A 21,269-nucleotide genomic window follows, 5' to 3' on the forward strand; every position below is an offset into this window, starting at 1 on the left:
GCGGCAACCCGGCCGTATACTAGAATGTTCCGGACGCTTCTCGGAAGGAGCAGAAATCAAAGCATGAACGAATCGACGACGTTGCGACAATATTACGGGCCTGTATAACATTGAGTTGCTATGTATTAATTATTAGGTGCTCGATACTATTATTGCGAAGTTTTAAAGGAATATGAGACGGTGGATGTTAGGTGGGCAACAGACTAAAGTTGTATCCACCATGCGGTAAGGAGGAAGGAGACACATTTTGTCTCCTTGTCGGCGTTTTGTCGGCGTTTACAATCGTCTTTTGCTGACACATTGGAAAGGCGCCAGGTTCGAATTCATTTCGTTAGGGTGGATATATTGACTCTTTTACTAAGTTCACATGCAATCTACATAATGCTTTAAACACTCTCGAACAGAAACGACACTGTTCTTACCAATCGTAATGTGGAGTTTTCCGTCAGGCCTAATTCTTGTTGGTCAAGAAGTCCAGCCCGCGTCAAAACTGCGCCAATCACCGTGTGCGCACCTGTGTTTTAATATAGTGTCCGACGGTCACCTCTCACTTTTACGCCATGCCCCCTATCACGTAAGTTGTTGGGTTCACGAGGTCTGGCGGTAACGTGTCAGGGGAACGCGGCGCATGAATCGAGCTCACGCTGTCAAAGCGATCCGGCAGTTAAAACGAACCGCTTGCCAATAAACAACACCACTGCCGTTGATTTAGGTTGTTTCAAGGAAACAGCGCGGCGTCTCTCCCGTCATGCATCCGGTGCACCGATGCCTAAGCTCTGGCAGTTCACTGCCACTGCCTCTGACACACCGCCTCTGCTGCGAGCTTCTCGAATGTCGAGCACAGCCCTGCCTACGGAAGCAGCCGTTAGAAGCGCTGGCCGGACGATGGAGTCGGGTGTCAAATGGTGCCGTTGTGGCTGTCCGATGCGACTTCAATGGCTTTGCCTAGAGCCCCTATATGAGGTTTCAGAGTATCGGCACTCTTTTCTGACATTGTTCTATGCCGCCGACAGCGGCCATTGGTCGAACTGCGCCACGTGACGTTTGTTTACCCAAGGAAGACCCATGGGCGCTGACATTTTGGTGCCTCGGTGTTGCCGCGCTCGCGCCTTCTTCGATACATCGTCATTTTCGGAGCCCAGTGCGGCTGTATGACACGCTGAAAGTGCATATTCAAGCCCCCAGACAGAGTAGCGATGCCGTGCTGCTCTGTAATAAGCTGTTTAAACCGGCGGAAAGGTGGAAAACGCCTGCATCGCTTTCCTCTGGGAAAGAACGACAGTGGCCTACTGTAACCTACAGCCACTTAAAAAGCGCAGCTTAATTAGTGGCTCACCGTAGCCTAGAACCACGAAATAAGCTACGTTAGCGTAACCAAGCCTGACCCTATCGCGCCGGCGAGCTGTCTCTAAATATTCGAAAAGTAAACACAGCTGTCATTGTTGCCAAGCGGCGCCCGGACCAATACCGCCCGTTAATGACAGCCGCAATAGGGCGCATAAAGCTGGCCATCCTGGCATCAGGCACCAAAATGGCTGCCGCCGTTCGTCAGTGTCGTTACTCCTAAGGGTACCTTATTTAGTGGTTCTAGCTTCGCCAAGCGGCTTTTCTGAACAACATGTCAAGGCAAGAGAAACGCAGCCTGCTGATGGCAGCCCAACGCGTAGCAAAAGGGGGGACGAGGCAAGTTGAGGGCCTGAAAACGACGCCGCTTTCGTGTGTTCACGCACCATGGGCAGCGGAAGGGAATAACACAGTAACGTGCGCCCTATACACGCAGACAGCCGAGTAGACACATAAATGGGCCGAAGCAAAGCAATCAGCTTTTGTAGCGGCGCTCGGCTGCTGCTTTTAGTCTCCGCAGCACTTCCCTTCAGCATGTGTTAAATTTCCTTACAGCAAACGCTTCGGCATCGGCGATGCCCCCACCATTTGAAACAAACAAACGGCACAAAGCACGCGTCGCTTTCTGGAACCTGAACTCTGGTTAGCAAAAAAAGGGGCCGCATAGAAGCTTCGGCGAAGAAGCCGCTACTCCCCGCTGGTTTTCTTTTTTGTTTTTTGAGAGTAGAGTTCTGTTGGTCCTGGGACTTCAGTGTTAGGCCGAGTTTGTGGAGCTAACCGAATGCTGATTGTTTGAACGAAGGTGCATCAAGCGGGAGCCTCGTCCCCTCGTTCCGGTTTTTCGACATCACGCGTGTCGCATGAAGTTCCATTATCTATGTTTCCTTACATTGGACAAATTAGAGTTAGAGTTAGGGGCTCCCTTCCCCTTCCCTATGAGACGGGGCCCTGGACTGCAGCCTCCCAGTTCGGGAACAAAGGAAGATCATTCGATCGCCGCTGCAAGACTCGTTTCACTGCGTCGGGCTTGCTTCGGCCAAAGGATACCCCCAGGAGGCTTGCTTCGGCCAAATGATACCCGCAGGGTAGTTCTCGATGTCATGTAGCCAAAAAATCGCCACACAGCCAAGAGAAATACTTCGACGCCAACTAAACCACCCAAATTTAGCTATTAGCCCAATCTGGTAACCCTGCAGACGATGTGCATGGCCTACTGTAAGCGGTCCCCACAGTTTACACTACTAAAACACTTAAAGGGGCCATGAAGATGCCATTCAAGTTTAGTTCGTTAGAAAAGATTACCTTATTAGTATACCAATGACCACTTTTAGCGTCAAATTAACAAAAATAGGCTATATAATGAGAGAAAACAAAGAATGTGCGTGCTACTCACCCGCTCCATCCCCGCACTGAAGTTGTGACGTATAATGGGCAGCTTATTGCGATTGGCTGAGGCAGGCAAAATACAACGCAAATTAAGCAGGCATTATAAGCTTTTAGGGCAAGCTATTCGCGCTAGAATTTAGTGCACATTCTTTTATAGCAGTAAGAATGGTGGAGCAAACGATAGAAGTTATGAACAAAGACGCAAACTCCGAGGCAGAATTGTAGTACACTCTAGCGCGGCCCTTCGCCGGCCGGCACTGCCCAACACAACCGTTGGGTGCGTTTGGCTTGTCTGACACGACACACTGGCTAACTGGCATTAGCGGCACGTGACCCGGTTTCTCGAATCATACCTAATGTTTCACAAAACGATTGCTATCAACCTCAGCAAGAATGCGGCACGAAAAGAACGATCACAGGCCAAGCGAGTGCAAACAGCGCTCATGGAGCGGTATCACTGCGCCATCTCGGAAGGCGGGCGATAACCAAGGCAATAAAAGGGGCGCATTGACGTACGTCCCTTACATAAGCGGCAGCCCGCGTCAACACACCAGCCTTTGTTTGAGATACCGGCCAACAATATGGCATTTCTGACGTCATGAAACATGCGATTTTGGGTAGAATTGAAGTTTCGGGTTAAGTTGTTCAATTTCTAAATGGATAACGCATGGTTTGCTACTGGAAAAGCGCTGAAACTGCAATAGAACACCAAATCTTTTGAGTAAAACAAATGTGTGTTTTTTCTTCATTTGCCTTTGCAAAGTGTCGTCTTTTTAAAGGAAAAAACAACAGGTGCCCCGTTGTGCCAAAAACCGGCATTGTTGCGGTTTTGTAGAAGTAGTAGTAGTAGTAGCAGCAGTTGTTGTTTCCCCGTTCAGAAAATGCCCCCCCCCCCCCCCTTCCCGCAGCAAAGCCTCTGGCCCCGTGGGAAAGTGCTGGGTGGCTCGAGCGTGCTCAACTACATGCTCTACATCCGGGGTAACCGGCGTGACTACGACCGCTGGGAACAGCAACTGGGCTGCAAGGGCTGGGGCTGGCACTCCGTTCTGCCGTACTTCATGAAGTCCGAAGACAACCGAGATCCCGCGGTCGCCTACAACGGTGAGCCGAAACAAGTGCGAGACGAAGGGTAATATGCACCTGCCACACGGTACATCTAACGACAAAATGGAGAGACGAGCTAGTTTGGGAACATCCATGAGTGAAACTTAAGCGCGAACAGACACAGGGACGAGAAATGGAAACGGCATCAGCTCTTCGACAACCGCCCCATTTCCTTCTCCTCTTTTTCTTCCCCTCATCTTCTACCCCTTTCCTAAAGAAGTTGCACTTCTTTATCTAGAATACTCAGCGACGGGTGGCTTATACAATCAGAACCCTTAATCCACATATGGAAGGCTTCAGCAGTTTCCCTGGTAGCACGGTCTCTGTGCTTAAAAAATTCCCCCGCACCTCCCCGAAGGGAATCGTGCAGAAATGCGAATGCATTGGGTTCACCGATGAGTGTGGTGCGAGTTATGGCGTAATTAATGACGAGAGTGTGAACGTCATCATTTATTCATCAGCACCTGTTTGTGTTATAGTTGTACCTGACGGCCACAATCACTGCCTTCTGACCGCTAAAGTGCACGGTCAAAGGGTCTTTGAGAAGCATACGCGCGTCACAGTTGCGCGTAAAGACCAGATCAATGCAACTCCCGTGAATGGTAGTGGGGCACGTGTCGAAGTCGTCAGAGAGACAATGCATAGAGTGCCTGGTCTGCATGTACTCGACCAGCCACTCGCCACTCTTCTTGCGCACGTCAACGTTGAAGTCGCCAACCAAGACTATGGGGTCAGAGGGTTTGGAGCGCACGCGCACACTTTCCATAGCCGCGTCCAGAAATGCATTCGCATTTACGACGGCGACGACGACGAAGGCAGGACTACGAGGCGCGAGCGCACGTGCGACGACGACGATGACGGCGAAAGAAATGCATTCGCATTTACGACGGCGACGACGACGAAGGCAGGACTACGAGGCGCGAGCGCACGTGCGACGACGACGACGACGGCGAAAGAAATGCATTCGCATTTACGACGGCGACGACGACGAAGGCAGGACTACGAGGCGCGAGCGCACGTGCGCGCGCTCACCTGCGCTCGCGCTGGAGGAATGCAGGCGCACGCCGGCAAACGGAGCAAGACAACCCCCGGCTAATAAATTCATTCGCATTTAAAACAACTTGCGCGTCTGTGAAGCATCGCTTACAACCGTAGTCTGAACAGTGCAGCGCCAGGTGTGTGTAGGGCCTTCCTTTCAAGGAGGAATGATGCGTTCGTTAAACGCTGGTGTCGTTTCCCTTTCTCGTCCCTGTGTCTGTTCGCGCTTAAGTTTCACTCATGGATCTAACGACAGTTACAGCGAGTGATATTATTGATTGATTGTTGGATTGATTGATTGATTGATTAATTGATTGATTGGTTGAATAAATGATTGATTGATCGAATAACTGACGGGTTGATGGATTAATTAATTAATTAATTAATTAATAATTATTGATTGGTTGATTGATTGATTGATTGGTTGATTGATTGATTGGTTGATTGATTGATTGATTGATTGATTGATTGATTGATTGATTGATTGATTGATTGATTGATTGATTGATTGATTGATTGATTGATTGTGGGGTTTAAAGTTCCGAAGCTACACCTGGTATATGAGCAACGCCATAGCGGAGGGCTCCCGATTAATTTTGACCACCTGGGAATCTTCAGCATGCGCCGATATCGCGTACACACGGGCGTCTTCGCTTTTCGCCTCCATCCGAAAAGCAGCCGCGGCGGTTGGGAGCGAATGACATTAGGTGTTAAAGCCATTTGTTTGGTGCTACACGGGAATACCAAAGTACATTCGGTGCCAATGGCATTTGGTGAGGGAAATAGTGCGGAGAACACATTTGCATTGGCATACGAAGCGAATTTGTAGCCTCAGCAGCGGTAGCCTGTCCCTTAAACAAAGAGGTTTAATGACCAAACTGAAAAGCATTGTCTCAAAAAAAAGTATCGGCGGAATATGCTCCCCTGAATGTTGAATTACAAAGGCGAGAAGGCAAACAACACTTTCTGAAATCCGCCATGTTGCTGCTACTCAACTAAAAATGAATTGCTGCCCTCGGCCTTGTGATGTGTACTTGTCACCGTAGAGCACTGTAATTGTTATGCGCTCCTTTTCGTTCCAAAAAAGTTGATTTGCTTTGTTTTCAAAGTATGAAAGGGTATACAAAGACTATGCAAGCATTTACATTACAATCATGCATTCCCGCGACTTTACTAGTCGTCGCTGCAGTCGTGCAGACGCGCACGGCCAAAGCAAATGTCCTTAACAGCTGATGTCATTCGCTTTGAATGACATTACATTTGCCGTGTGACCGCGGCATTACTTGGCAATGTGGGCAACTGCTTTTTCATTTTCGAGCGCAGGCTACCATGGTCGGGGTGGTTACCTGACCGTGACGTCACCTCCGTACGCATCTCCTTTGGCGCACGCTTTCGTCGCAGCGGGGACGACACTTGGATACCCGAACATCGACCTCAACGGACCCTTTCAAACAGGTTAGTCGTCCAAACAGGTCGTGCAATCCGGACCTGTTCAATCAGGACCTGTTCAAACAGGACCTGTTCAAACAGGTTTTCAAAAAAGCAATAACTGGAAATATTCAGTGCCCTTCCACTCGGTAAAGAAGGATGGCCAACGAAGCTGTGTCGCATAATGTGCGAGTCGTCTTCGCGGCTCATTGTAATATAAATTTCTTTCCGGATAGTTCCGGTAAAGCAACAGCTAAAGCCGTTTTTTTAGGCATTGTCCCTCCGTAGATTGCCATTTATTCACAGCAGACTAATTCTGTAACATTTGAACTTCACTGTGAACTAATTATGACAAGTATATGAAACTCCGTGTAATCGTAGTGGAGGCTTTTGTAATTTGATTCGGGATACTTTCAATAACAGAAGATTAGATGCGTTTTGTGTAACCACGGGCCCTCATTGAATGGCCGTGCTTCACTGTGCACAACACTGTGGAAAAGCCGGCTTACAACGGCCAAACTGACACCGATCTCCTTATAGTCGGCCTAACCTCTAAATACAAATGCGTTGCTGAGAAGACATTTTTCTGAGAGTAATATAAGCCGTCTTATACTGAAATACGAAGGCCCTAGACCTGTCTTATTTTTTATGTCGTCAGAGCCAGCCCTCGAACAGCTCTCCTTTTAAAATTGAAGAGGTTGCCGCATTCTATTCCTTGCTCAGCGCTTTTGATGAGAGTAACTCCTCCTTCATAGAGGGCGTTGCATAATGCACAGAGTAACAGTTAAAATATGAAGGTGTGATCGGTCGGCCGATGTTCGATAATCAAAGCGATGATCCGATGAAACGACGGCTCGTGGTCGAAGGCACGTGGCGAACAAAACGATGAGCTACTCCAAGCAAGGTGTACACTTTATTTACACTACGTATTTACAACTCTCGTGGCTCGTGATCGCAAACAAGAGGTCGGGCAAGACCCGCGTCGAGCAGGGCTTGCCGCGCTTTCCTCGCCTCCTGTTGCTCTCTCTGTCCCGCAAAACATCAATCTCCTCGGTTCTACCAACAAAACCTCGCCAGCAAAAGGGACGTCACAACTTGAGAGTGAGGATGGCTCATTGATTAGCCCACACTAGGCCACTGATTGGCTACCGTGACAAACAAAGCTAGGTGGGTTCAAAATATTCATGTGACCCACTTTTCTCACTCTCATACAGAAACCCAACGGTATTCCGCAAAACACAAATATGAAAGAAATGAAAACTAACAAACTAAATGCAGGCCTAACGACGGGAAACGGAATCGGGCGGCACGTCTTAAAGTATTGTCATACCGTGCATGCCTATGTTTGTGCCCCGCGCCGCCGCAATTCCTTTCCTTTGTAAGCACGTGGAGCGCCTAACAAAGCCTGGTCTCCTACCCATTGACGCATCCCAGACGCCGAGTCGCCAAGTTCAAACGTCTGACGAACTGTAAACTTCGCCAGTATTTTTGACCAGTGCAACTGCCACAGACATAACGTCTCGTGGCCTCTTCCTGCATGTGTTTGACCCAAGGTTTGACCCCTTGACTGACCTTCAGCGCCCGTCCGCTTCGGGATTTCTCATGGCAGTAATCGCGTTCGTTAAAATGTCAACGGTCCTCCTCCGCTGGCTTCTCAAACGAACGTAAGGAAATCCTCCTTCCAAAGCTTGCATCGCTTTCAGCTATTATGGGGTGACGGACGCGTTTGTATGCGTCGTCTCCGGGCCCGCTCGCCGGGTGGACACAAAAGCGCGGCGAATAACAAAGAAGCCTCCGCGGTTTCTCTTTCAGCCCCTCACGCCCAACTCAGCTCGGCCGGCCGACGGACATAAAAACCATCGTGCACCAGTAAGAAATGCTTTACAAATATATATTAATGTTCACAACGGCACCGTTTGCTTATTTTATCGATATGTCACTTCTTTCCTGAAAAAAAGAAATAAGACTCTTGCTAGCTAGACAGCTATCGCCATCTAAATATTACTGAATAAACTAAATTGAGTTTCTTGATTGTTTTTAAGTTCAGTAAATAAGTGGTATATTTCTAAGATTGGCAAAATAGGCCGTTATGAACATAGCTATGAATATGTAAAACTTATTTTACCGGTACACGATGCCTTTTAAACCTGCGGGTGATGAATTAATATGTCCAATAGGAATGTGATCAGGTGCCGCAACACCAGGGCCCTGAGGTGCACCGCAGAGGGGGACACCGGATTAATTTTGACTACCTGGGGATTTTTAACGAGCGCTGAAATCTCGACACAGGGAAGTTTCAGCACTTCGCCTCCATCAAAAAAAAAAAAAGCCTTGGCACTGGCTTAGCTCGGCTATGCCAGGACATACTGAGCAAAGGTTCAGCTGGTTATTCCTAGCTTTCCTGGTTGTCTAGGATTGGCTTGATTATCATGCTTACTTCTGCTTCAATGACACACACATGGTATACGCATTATGTGACACATGTATATTGTCACGGGACCGGTGGCCAATGGCCTATGGCGCCATAGCCCGGCGTAGAAGACGAAGAGGAAAAACTGGGCCTGCAGACAAAGCGGACTCTGCCATGGCGGATTGTAAATAGTGTAAATAGATCATTATAGTTCATTGTTCGTGTCCTGCCGCCACGTAACAATATTTATCGAGCGGCTCCGGCGCAGCGTGACCAATCGCCCCATAGTTAAGCTGGTTCCACAGGCGCACGCCGGTGTTGCTGCGACACACGAGCATCGGTTCCACACCATGCCACCCCTCGCATGATCATCAAGCGGACCGGGCCGCCACGTGCGGAACGTGCGGAGGTCGGCGAAGACGCTGGACGCGTGGGGTGTGTGAGAGACGCCGGGCAGCGAGCAATGTTATGTGCGCTGTATGACTTCACTGCTGTTCGCGCATGCGCAGCACGGGTGTCCAGGAGCCACGCAAAACTGCTCAACCTCGGCCAGTGTAGCTCACGCTACAAAAAGCGGCCGCCGCGGGCGGGATTGAACCCGCGTCTCTGGACTCAGCAGGCCAATGCCTTAGCCACTGAGCCACTGCGGCGGTTTACAATTAGTAATCGCGCTCAAGCCTAAATTTCTGGTACCGGTAAGGATTACTACGGCGACGTCGAAGCCGATTGATATTTTCCTCCTTCCGCCCCTCTTGCAGGTTTCTCAATTCCGCAAAGCACTTTGAGGCGCGGTGCCCGCTGTAGCACGGCCAAAGCGTTCCTGGAGCCGTGCAGGGGACGACGGAACCTGCACATCCTCGTGCGAGCACAGGCCACCAAGGCGAGTGACAATAAGAACCCGAGCCAGCTTTGAATTCGGGGCCATTTTCAGAAACGCACTGTAGAGAGTTACGTCCGATAGAACCTAAAATTGAAAACTAGAGTTACGTCCGAAGGAAATTTAGGCCACACTTTTGAGTTACGTACGACGTAACGTAAGCACACAAAAAATGTTACAGCTAACGGCACCAAATACCGTGATGCTCTATATGTGTAATCTACACGCAACATTATTGAAATGGTCGCTTGTACGATACATGATGTCAAATTCTAAAACACAAATTAATAGGTCTTGGCGTCGGTTAAATATTGTAACCCGATTAATCAGCTGGCTTTATGCGCCCAGCCCTATAATTACATTTGTAAAAAGATCATGACCCATGTAAATTCGTTCTCGCACAAACTGTACAAACTGGCACTGTGCCCACTGCAGGAGGTTCTATTTTGATAATTTCCGGCTTCTCTTTTGCTTGCATGTGTTGGACATGGAAAGAAGTGTACGTCGACAAGTACAGAAAAGTCTTAATCCCGTAATTAAAAAAAACAAACTCCATCAACCCAGGCGAGATTAGAACCCACACCGCTGCAGTAGTGTGGACGCCTATATCACGCTCCTGACCACTTGACCGACGGGGAACCGGCGCTGTCGAGCATGTTACCTGTGATTTACTCATTCCGAACCAGTTTGGCCGTAAAGCAGCAACGTTTGTGTTTTCGAATTCGATGTCATGTATCGTACAAGCGACCATTTCAATAATGTTAATTGCGTGTAGATTACACATATAGAGCATCACGGTATTTGGTGCCGTTAGCTGTAAACTTTTTTGTGTGCTTTACGTTACGCCGTACGTAACTGAAAACATTAGCCTAAAGTTCCCTCGGACGTAACTCTAGTTTTAAATTCTCGATTCCGTTGGACGTAGCCTAGGCACTCGCTTAAAGTTCCGTCGGACGTAACCCCAGTTTTAAATTCTGAGTTCCGTCAGACGTAGCTCTAGAAACTAGCTTAAAGTTCCGTCGGACGTAACGCCAGTTTTAAATTCTGAGTTCAGTCAGACGTAGCTCTAGAAACTGGCTTAAAGTTCCGTCGGACGTAACCCTAGTATGAAATTCTGAGTTCCGTCAGACGTAGCTCTAGAAACTGGCTTAAAGTTCCGCGGCACCTAACGCTAGTTTTCAATTTTGGGTTCCGTCGGACGGAACCCAAAATTGAACCCAATTTTGCGGCTTCTGCAAACGGACGCTTTCCCAAGCAGGGCCAGCCTCCATCACATCCATCCAACAGAATTCCGTTCCGCAGCATGCCCCGTTCGTGGGTCGCACGCCTCACTAAGTCAGTCCACGTAGAAATGCTCCCAAATACCCCTTCCCTCTAATCACCAGCAGCTAGCGGGGGAGGGAGGCGTCTGGCAGCTCTCACCTGACTATATAAGATGGCCTGGTCAAAATAGCCACGAAGTCGCCACCAGCCTTCGGCCGGTGGCCACCGCGCTTATGTGACCCCTTACTTAATCAAAGTTGTTTCCTACTTCTCTCTTTCTCTCTCTTTCAGCGACAGGAGGCCTATTATAAGCTGCTCTATCAGACACCGGAGTATGACAATTTCAACCAATTTCCCTTCCTTCCTGGAAACATAAACAATCATTAATATCTTTGGAACTGAAAGAAGGCAGTAAACGCGACGATGAAACGCGGGTTTCATTCCCGGCCACGGCGGCCGCTTCTGATGGAGGCGAAAAGCGAAAACGCCCGCGTGTTCGAGCTTTCGGCGCACGTTAAAGATCTCAGATGATCAGAATTAATCCGGAGCTCTCCACTACGGCACGCCTCATCGTCTGTGTAGCACCGGCACGTTAAACCGCACAATCAATCAATCAATCAATCAATCAATCAATCAATCAATCAATCAATCAATCAATCAATCAATCAATCAATCGATCAATCGATCAATCGATCAATCCATCGATCAATCAATCAATCAATCAATCAATCGATCAATCAATCAAGAAGACACATGTTATAATGGGCCTCCTCGATTATCAGTCCCGGGTCGTCCGCGGACTGCCCGAGACGCAATCCGGCGCTCGATTTTCCCATGTATTCCTACGAGACTCCCGGTCCGAACGTAGTCCTCGGACTGCCCGCGGACCGTCCAGGACTGGTAAATCAAGGAGGTCCACTATCTGTTTTGTCCTTCATATTATGACATCAGCCCAAATCATTCACCGGGGCGTGATGTACGTCAGTTTATAACGGGTGTTTTGTGAGTGATTGACTGAATCGTGGAGTAACGAAAAACCCTGTCGAAATATTGAAACCGCACATGTGTCGCGGTTAGAAGCTTGTTGCAGATGTGATCAGGAGCGCAGAAGCGCTCCCGTAATATAGTGTGCCACGCAGTTTAAGCTACGGAAGTAGCTCCCAGCAAAAAATGAACATATTCTAACACTCCGTGTCGCTTCGATTAATAGATTGTAGGGTTTAACGCGCCGACGCAACGCAGGCGATGAGGCGCGCCGCAGTGGAGGGCTACGGATTAATTTGACCACCTGGGTGGTCAAAATTAATCCGTATTTTTAACGTGCGCTGAAATCTCGTACGCACGGGCGTTTTTGCTTGAAAAAGCGCGGGAAAAATATGCTTGAACTGAAGGAGAAGGCAGAAGTGAAGTACCGAAACTGGACACGTCGTCCGCCCAAATTTTATAAGCGCTTGTATCCGGACTCCGCTTACACATGTAGCGCCATCTCGAAGTACCTCTTGTAACAAATACCGAATAGAAAATGTTGCAGCAGTAAACGTATGCAAGCTTAGTTCTGTTCACGTAACCCTAACGAAATTCTAATTATAATAATTTTGTTCCCAAGATTGGCAAATATATTGCTTTTATCAGCCTTGTGCACTGCTTTCCTTTTCGTAGGAGCGCCCTATTACGCATTCTAGCCCTGAAAGCATTGCACGCTAATTCAGTGAAGTAGTTCACTGTAACTCTACACTCTTCGGCAAAAAGGACTAAAATAGGGACTAAAATACAGCCGTTAGTCTTCGCGGGTGACCGTTCATCTTCAAGGGGAGTATCTGCGGCAGAGTACGTGCCGTGTGCATAAATACGGACTAACTGTTCGTCCCCGCCGATCTATAAGGAGTAACGGGAAGACGAAACGCATGCAGTTAGTCTCTTTGCTGCGTCGTTAATCCCCTAATGGCGTCGTCGTTGCACTTTCGCGCATATGTCTGCGAACAGTTTTATATTTCCAAAACAGAAGCCACTGCAGTCACTGGGTGCTTTAGATGGTGCCACCGGAGAAAATATTGATGTTAGTTATAAGAAAATCGCCTAGGGTTAGTAGAGCGGCGGGTAATGGCAAGGAGCGGCGAAGCGCGATTGCCATACGCTTCTCGGAGAGGTTTTGTTGATACGCTGTGTTGCATACGATTCGTGCGAGGTAAAAACGGCCAATGAAAGCTTTCAAGCGCCTTAACAGTAACGCAAAAATTAGTGACAATAGCAAAAGTTGATTCCTGAGCCTAATGAATATGCATATGTTTAACAGACGAGAAAAAACGCATGTTGCTGATCACAACTGCAAAACAAAAATGCTCGCTACAGGTAAGCGTCTCGAAGTTATCTTTTACACTCGGTACATAATTGCCTTGGGCACCAAAGCTATGACAATGCTGCAACTGCTGTAAAACCCGCTTGGATTTCCCAGTCGCAATCGTCTAGCGACGCAAATTTGAAGAATTCAGGCAAGCAACACCGAATTCGCTTTCGCCGATGCAGGAAGATATGGCATGTTTCCTTATTCTGACACTCACACAGACGACACCTTTCACATACGTTACATAGAGCACTTAACATATGTATCGAACACTAAGAAAGCACTTACCTTGCGCTAATTTGTGCGGAAACAAATGAGTCGTCCGATCGCCCAGCTATCTCAACTAGGCGACGACGAGTTGATTGTTATTTACGAAAAAAACTATGGTTGTGAGGCTCTACTTCGAATCGAACTGAGCAATAGTCCCTAAACCTAGCAAAGCGCTAAGCGCAAGGCGCAAAACGAGGTCACGTTCGCTTGCACAGATAGAAATTCGGGCACCAGTTCCAATTGATCTGTTGCGTTATGCACAGAACTACACGCTATACACTGGAGTATTATCTCCCGCGGTACCACCCGGCGGCGTGGTTGAGCGGGTAGCGCGTCGGGTTCCTTGTCTGTATTTCCGGGCGTCAGGGGTTCTATCCCTGCCGGTGCTGGAGTTTTTTTCTTTTTTGTGCACTCTACGCAGTTCGTCCTTGGGGAGTATCGGAACGGACCATCCGGGTGGGGACTAACCGTTCGTCCCCTCGCAGTTGGTCCCCAAAGGGACTAATGATTGTGGCAGAGGCCGTTAGTCCCCGAAAGGACGAACGTTTAGTCCTTTTTGCCTAAGAGTGTATGTGATGGCCATAAGAGGGAACTGCCGCGATCCGCTTCACTCCAGCTGTGGTACAGTAAAACACAATAAAAGAACCATTGTAAAGCTATTTCCGCGCGTTGGCGGAATTATTAGTTATTACAGGAACGCTATACCAAACAGCAATCGCTCCAGGCTGAAGCATACAGCATAAGCTTCAGGCAAGGCCTGCAGACTGTGTCATGGGCTGCTCTACGAAAACAAAAATCTCTTTGCAAAAAATCTGTAGGATTAAGTAGGATGCATTGTACTCTTGCAGGTGCTATTCGATGAAAAGAGAAGGGCCCACAGTGTAGTGTTTTGGTACAGAAGGCTGCAGCGAATTGTTCGAGCAAGGAGGGAGATCATCTTGTCAGCTGGGTCCATCGGCAGTGCTCAGCTCCTTATGCTGTCCGGCGTCGGTCCTCGACTTCACCTGGAATCACTTGGTGTAAGCCGAAATCCTGTGTCTCCTTCTCTCGTTAATATCTTACTATGCGCAAAAGCGTTGTTTACCACCGCTTACAGAATGCGAAATAAACGCAGTTGAAGTGATAACAGCATTCGCTTAACGCTGAGCAAACATTGCCCTGAACTGCGAAGGTATGTGGCAAGCACTGACCATAACCTCCAGCTATTCTACAAAGCAACACAAAGGTTCGTCACCAGGCGGTTGTAAAAACGTCACTGTGCACGCATGCCCGCACTAAGCAGTGCACAAGCCACCGGCCTCGACAAATGCGAAACAAACCTCGCTTTCAAGCTGCGATTACAAAGGCATTTCTAACTTGCCCAGTGATGTGAAATCCTGCGTAATGTTAGCTTAATCATAGCCGACAATACTGGCGAGAACCTTTTCACAAAAATAACTGTTCTATGAAAATGTCTTCTCTGTGGTCTATCTTCTGAATCTTCTACAGTAGGGGAAGGTGCTGCTAGATTTTTTAAGCTAACCTCACTGCCTGAGGGCCGTTAGTCGCGAGAAGAATGCATTACAAACTTATGTGGCCATAACGGCTGCGGATTTCTCGGGGCATTTCTTGAATTATAGTTAGAACCGCGTCTTCTCAGATTCCAGTGGTCAGCGACCTCCCCGTTGGCGATAACCTCCAGGACCACATTGGTGGCGCTGGCATCAGCTTCATGATCAACGACTCCGTTTCCGTGGTGAGGAAGCGCTTCAACCCCAAGACTGCCTTCGACTACTTCATCAAAGGACAAGGTAGGGTTCCGAACATGCACAGAAATTTTATGACAAATCATTCCGTGAGTTGTGTGGCAGGTCAGGAGTTCGGCTTTCAGTTGCGGTGGCTACCCTCGAGATGTAAGTGAAAAACAAGAACAACAGTGTGCACGAGACTGGGGTTGATATTCTCCAAGTCTAAATAAAACACGTCACGGGATCACGCGCTACAGATCAGCGAGCCGCCGGAAGCCTGCACAATACTCTAGAAGACTGGTTGATTGATTCATTAATGGTTTAACGCGCCGACGCAAGCAGGCGATGAGGCGCGCCGTAGTGGAGGGCTCGGGATTAATTTGGACCACCTGGGGATCTTTACGTGCGCCGAAATCTCGTACACACGGGCGTTTTTGCTTTTCGGCTCCATCAGAAAAGCAGCTGCCGCGGCCGGGAATCGATCCCGCCTCCTCGTGCTCAGCAGCACAACGCCTTAGCCACTGAGCCACCGCGGCGGGTCTACAAGAGTGGGGCTTACTGATGCTTACTGAGCGTGTTAGTAAAAACAGTGATTTACAGCTTTCAGGGTGTAAATCTTTTTACAATGCAGAAGCGCATCCAGCGAACGAATTGCGTACTTCCGCTCTCTGCACCATTCGCACATTCTAAAACACTCTTTGGCTATAACAGTTAACACCCTATCAAAAAACGAAGGCAAACACCTTTTGAAAGGGTGTAATACAACACACCCTCATCTAAAATGACGTATTCCTTTGTTCTTGCTAAGGTGCACGGGGGGTAGAAGCTACACAACACTCTTAATTTTTCCTTTTTTTTTTTGCTCCGATGTAATGGTGTTAGTAATATGAGGGATTTCCACTCTTAAGGGTGTAAATCAATTTAGAGTGCAGACTTCACCCAACATGCCAGTGTTCGTACACAGGTCCTCTAACGATTCCCGGTGGCGTGGAAGGTGTCGGCTTCATCCGAACCAAGTTCAACGCAGCGCACGAGGACTGGCCCGACGTGGAGATACACTTCGTGTCCAGCAGCCCTGCGGCCGACGGAGGCAGCACGATACGCCGCGTAATGGGCATGACGGACGAGGTACGTGTACAGCTCGTGCTACCGTATCAGAGACCATATGATTGATTGATTGTGTGGTTTAACGCACCGACGCAACGCGGGTGATGAGGCGCGCCGTAGTGGAGGGCTTCGGGTTAAAGGCCAACTGCACTCAAATTTCACCTCGGCCAACTTTGTTTTTAATGCGTAGTAAGTACCCCCAAATAAGCTGAGACACAAGTGGTAGCCCCGTGAAACGCCTCGTTAATCAGTCAGAAGCGTTTAAAAAGGCTCCGCCGCAGACCACTCTGCACCTGCCGGCGGATCGCGTAAACAGCCATGACGCGCCTGTGACGTTCCAGCCTACGGTGGCTTTTTCCTCTGGCCAGCCACGCAGCGGGAGAACCGGTCGAGCTCTGTTGCCCCGTGCGCGCGTAGAGCTTGCGCGCAGACATTCTCCCGAACTGGTGACCGTCCGGCCGCTCGCTGGACGGCTGCAACGTCACTGCAATGGCCGCGCTCTCCTCGGTTTAAGTTTCAAAATCGTCGATTTTTGCTGGCCGCTTGCGGCGTCCACGTGCGTGTTTCAGCTGTTGTATTTTGCATGTTGCTTTCTTTTTAAGCAGACTATACGGAAATAGGGTTTTCAAGAAGTCGAAATTTTGAGTGCAGTTGGCCTTTAATTTCGACCACCTGGGGATATTACCCTGCGCCGAAATCTGGTACACACGTGCGTTTTTGCTTTTCGCCTACAACCGTAGAGCGGCCGGCGCGGCCGGGTATCGCACCCAGAGACCGTGCGTCAATGAACAGTTCCGTTCCCCATCAGTGAACGTCCTGACCTATTGTTCATACCACAAGCTGCATGCAGCACTGTGGAGGCTATATTGTTGTCAATAAAACGTCAACTCAGGGGGCCTAACTCACCGCGAAGGGAAGCAAGAATAGGTGCCGGGTCTTCTCGAGTCTTGGTTGAACCTGCCGGAAGGGGAGACTGAAAGGTCCTTTCAAAATCCCCTTCACGGTGAGTTCCTTAGTGGACGCTCCATTGACAACATTGTAGCCTCGACAGTGCTACATGCAGCTTGTGGTATGAACTATAGGTGCAGCCCTGTGGCTGGGACAACTTGGCCTAATATTTTTGCGTGGACAATAAATGAGGCATGAAGGCGAAACTTTAGCGTCGCTTCGCAGCGCCGCTTCTCTGCGTCAACAGTACAAGCTATACAAAAGCACAGAACGAGATAGTGGAGAGAACGCGTCGAGAGGGCGGCGTTCAAGGGCGGAGACGGATGCCTTTGTAAAGCTGGTGACATTGCCAGGTAGACCACAAGTAGAAACGCGGCGTACCAACTGCCTCTGACTCGACGGTGCCCGTGACTTCTACCATAGCTTGCACAAATGGTACAATGAAGTCTGCGGCCAACGCTGCGGCAAACGCAGGAGAGGGAATGGCGGATGGAAGCCGATACTGGTGGGAAACGAAAGGAGCGACAAGCACCTATTTGCTATTGTTAAAGCAAGCAAACGTGGCAACTGAAACGGTTAGGCCGCTAAGCACAGTTAATACTGTTTATGAAATATATATGCGAAGCGCCGCGTTGCAAGCTTCTGAAATCAGAGCAGAGCGTGTACATAGAGCCCAGTCCCACGTTCGCGAGGGAGAGGGGCTAGATGCTGACGCGTACTTTTAAATGGCACTGCATGTATATCGTTAGTTAGCTCACCATGTATCTTGATATATGATTCTGAGCACGACGTTTGGGCTGTGTACGTCAGTGCTGCATTCCGTTACGTGTGGGAATTTCGTTACGACGAATGAGTTTACAGCACTTGCATAATCGTTTGCTCCTCAAGAGCTGCGCTGAATGTCCAAGCAGTGAATTTCACTGATTCATTAATTCATTTATTTCATGCTGCAAACCTTCGCTGTTTGAACGAGAGTATCTTAAAATACGGTGTGGTTTTATTCGACTCAGAAGTAGCTGGAAATAATCGCGCGGACGTTACATCTGGGAAGGTGCAACATATCAACCTGCCTGTGATGCGAATCGGTGTGCGTGATACAAAAGGGGAGACTTCAATGCAAATTAGCAGAGCCACAGAAAATATCTCAAAATTTCATTTGAATGTAAACAACGTGAAGCCGTTCCCCGTAAGGTGATAAAAATTCCGAACTGGAAACAAGGAAACAAGAAGACCTGTATCTACGCGAACTTCTAGAAAAAGAAACTCGCCGCGTGTCGGCTCACTTCGCTGCAAATGCCGTCGAAAGACTTTTGCCGCCTCTGTAAGGTAAATGCCTCTCTTTCTTACCTGCCCACCTTTTACGCTCGTCCATCAAGTCTCGCTCCTCCTACGATAACCACGCTGGAGGTTTACTCCGGTCAATTCAATTTTGCCGCGTTCCATTGCTCGCGGGCAATCAAGTGGTACCTTTCGTTACTGTGCGACTGCCGCCACGAGGGCTATGGTTGCGGGCGAGCATTTTTTGTGTTTTTGGTTGAAAAAATTATTTTGAACGGGTACTTTGTTTTATTTGCGAGGACAAAAATCAAGCAGCCCGTATTTTCCATAACAAGAAAACCGCAGATGCCTAAAGTGCGTTTGCAGATTTAACCCTTCGGAAGGGTTTTTCCAAAGAAAACTTCGTGTTAAGAAATTCAATTAAAATTTTGTCGAGTGACGGACAGACACACGGACGTACAGACAGACGAAAATTTTCGCATTTAAGTATCTTTTCGCGTTAAAGTCGTCCTTCCTGTCCTTCCCTCTCCCTGGATTGGACGCAGCTCTTCGACCGCGTGTACAGGCCGTACCTGAACATGGACTCGTTCACCATGTACCCGGTGCTGCTGCGACCGAAGTCTCGAGGGTGGATCCGGCTACGCTCGACCAGCCCGTTCGACTACCCGCTCATCGACCCTCGGTACCTCACGCGCATAGAAGACGTGCTCGTTCTCGTCGAAGGTGAGCGGTGTAGTGTTTTTTATTAAAAACAACAATGGTCATTTTTAATGGCGAAAGCCGTTTCACAAATCAACACACGACTCCCAAGGCATTTGTTTCTAGGCTTTGATGCCACAGAGGAGGTAGGCGAGTACTCGTCGAAGAACGCCACGCATGGCGCGGTGGGAGAAGGGAATGACCCCATCCGCTGAACGCACCGCCCACTAAGTGCTCGTGTAGCGAACTTTTGTTGTTTGCGAAGCAGCACAGAAGGGTGTGAGGCTAAAATGACTGACACCCTTATTGTCTATAAATAGCACCCCTGCGCCTCATTAAAAATAAGGAAAACGCCCTTTCACGGGGTGTAATGAACGGCAAAACGCCCTTTAAAAAGGTGCATTCTTGTGTGTTTGCTAGAGTGCGAGGATATTATAAACGACAAACACCCTTAAACGGTGTCTTTTTTGTTTTTCGCTAGGGTGTAGAACTGTTATAAATAGTGATTTACGCCCTTGTAAATGATTTTACAGTGCACCGAGAACAAAAGGACCACAAATGTGTCCTGCGTCCATCTTTGTTTGTCCTTTTCTTGTCCTCGCTGGTGAAATGCATTCAATCACTTCGCTATTCCTGTAAAAAGCAAAGTTGCCCTAGTGAAAGCGCCGGGTCGGACCTCTCTACGAATCGCTGAAGAGGTTTTTCTGACTGTAAAGTAGCTTGCACCATTAAAGACGATTTTCGCTGTTCATAACTAACGCCCTTACACTCAATAACGAAACAAAACAAAGTATAGCACCCTTTAAATGGCTGTGAATACAAAACACTTTCTTTAATTAGAAAGAACTAGGGCTCAGTACCTCAGCCAGCTCCATTCTGGACACAGGAGATCTTTTTTAACCGAAAAGTCGCAAGAAGTCTTGAAAAACTTTCAAATTGCGCGCATCAGGGACGTGTCATCGGCACGAGTGACGTCATACGAGCCAGAACTGAAAACGTAATTTTCAATGTGTTAACTGTGCGTTATCATTTAAGAGATGCGACTATAGTCGTGCAGTCATGTTCCGTAGCAATGGTCTAGGTCGTCGTCCGCCAATCGCGCGAACAAGCTTATGTGACGGCATAGAAAAGTTGCCGGAAGGTGGCAAGGGAGTCGTCACTGCTCCACATCTTTTCTTAAATATCTCCATTATTTGTTCGAAGTTCGCGTTAACGTTGGTATCTTTGTATAGGAAGAAAGCATTTTTTTAGTGAACCAACCTTCTATTTTTTCATGGCCCCTTTAAGGGTGTTTTGTCGTTTCGTTACATCCTCGTACAAACTACAGAATACACCCGTTTAAGGGGGACACACCTGTCAACATTCCTATGGACTTACTACTTTCTTACCATTGTGCATCCGTAGGGAAAACATTTCAGATTCATGAAAACACACCAAACGGCCTAGATAGCCTATTTTGAATACATGTCACTTCATTACTGGAATAAATAAACAACACTCTCGCTTGCTAGACAGATAGTGCCATCTAATGAAAGCTTGATAAACTAAAATGTGTTCCTGGTTTTATTTTCATTTCAGTAAAGAAATTATGTATTTCTAAAAGAAGCAAACTAGGACGGTGGGAACATTTTCGTGTATTCGTAAAAAAGAATTTCCCTGTGCGCGATGCTTTGTAACCCTGTGGGTGACGAATTAGTTATGTGATGAGGCGAGTTCCCCTTAAAGGGAATATTATGGTTAATTACACCCTTTCAAAGGCCTGTTTTCTTTGTTTTTTGGTAGGGTGTAAGGGTCTTAGTTATAGACAAAACCGGTGTTAATCTTTTGGCAGTGTGATGAGAACACTGTAAAAAACTGTGGTTGATAATCAGTAAAACACGAAAGTGAAATGTGCAGTGAAATCCGCAGCTTAGCATGATTTGCGGGTCGGCGGCTGTATTGTGGGTGTGCTTGGAGAGCGACGTCCTCATGGCGGGTCGCTTAGGCAAAGGTGTCCTGGCGTCATTTCCGTGACGGATATGACGGCAGGGAAATCTGGGGGTATCGCGG

The 21,269-nt window shown here is 48.2% G+C and overlaps 1 protein-coding gene across 1 annotated transcript in view; it reads left to right on the plus strand.

Moving 5' to 3' along the window:
• LOC144141177 (glucose dehydrogenase [FAD, quinone]-like) overlaps positions 1-21,269 on the plus strand; it is a 50,063-nt gene that overhangs the window by 10,978 nt on the left and 17,816 nt on the right. The window contains exons 4-10 of the mRNA XM_077672736.1: positions 3,639-3,831; positions 6,196-6,327; positions 9,469-9,590; positions 14,310-14,480; positions 15,101-15,251; positions 16,153-16,316; positions 19,067-19,244. Of these exons, the coding sequence (XP_077528862.1) occupies positions 3,639-3,831; positions 6,196-6,327; positions 9,469-9,590; positions 14,310-14,480; positions 15,101-15,251; positions 16,153-16,316; positions 19,067-19,244 (1,111 nt within the window). The remainder of the gene's footprint in view (positions 1-3,638; positions 3,832-6,195; positions 6,328-9,468; positions 9,591-14,309; positions 14,481-15,100; positions 15,252-16,152; positions 16,317-19,066; positions 19,245-21,269) is intronic.

Source organism: Haemaphysalis longicornis, unplaced genomic scaffold, assembly GCF_048455015.1.
Source record: "Haemaphysalis longicornis isolate Haplotype H1 unplaced genomic scaffold, Haemaphysalis longicornis Haplotype H1 scaffold_6, whole genome shotgun sequence".
Classification (NCBI taxonomy): domain Eukaryota; kingdom Metazoa; phylum Arthropoda; class Arachnida; order Ixodida; family Ixodidae; genus Haemaphysalis; species Haemaphysalis longicornis.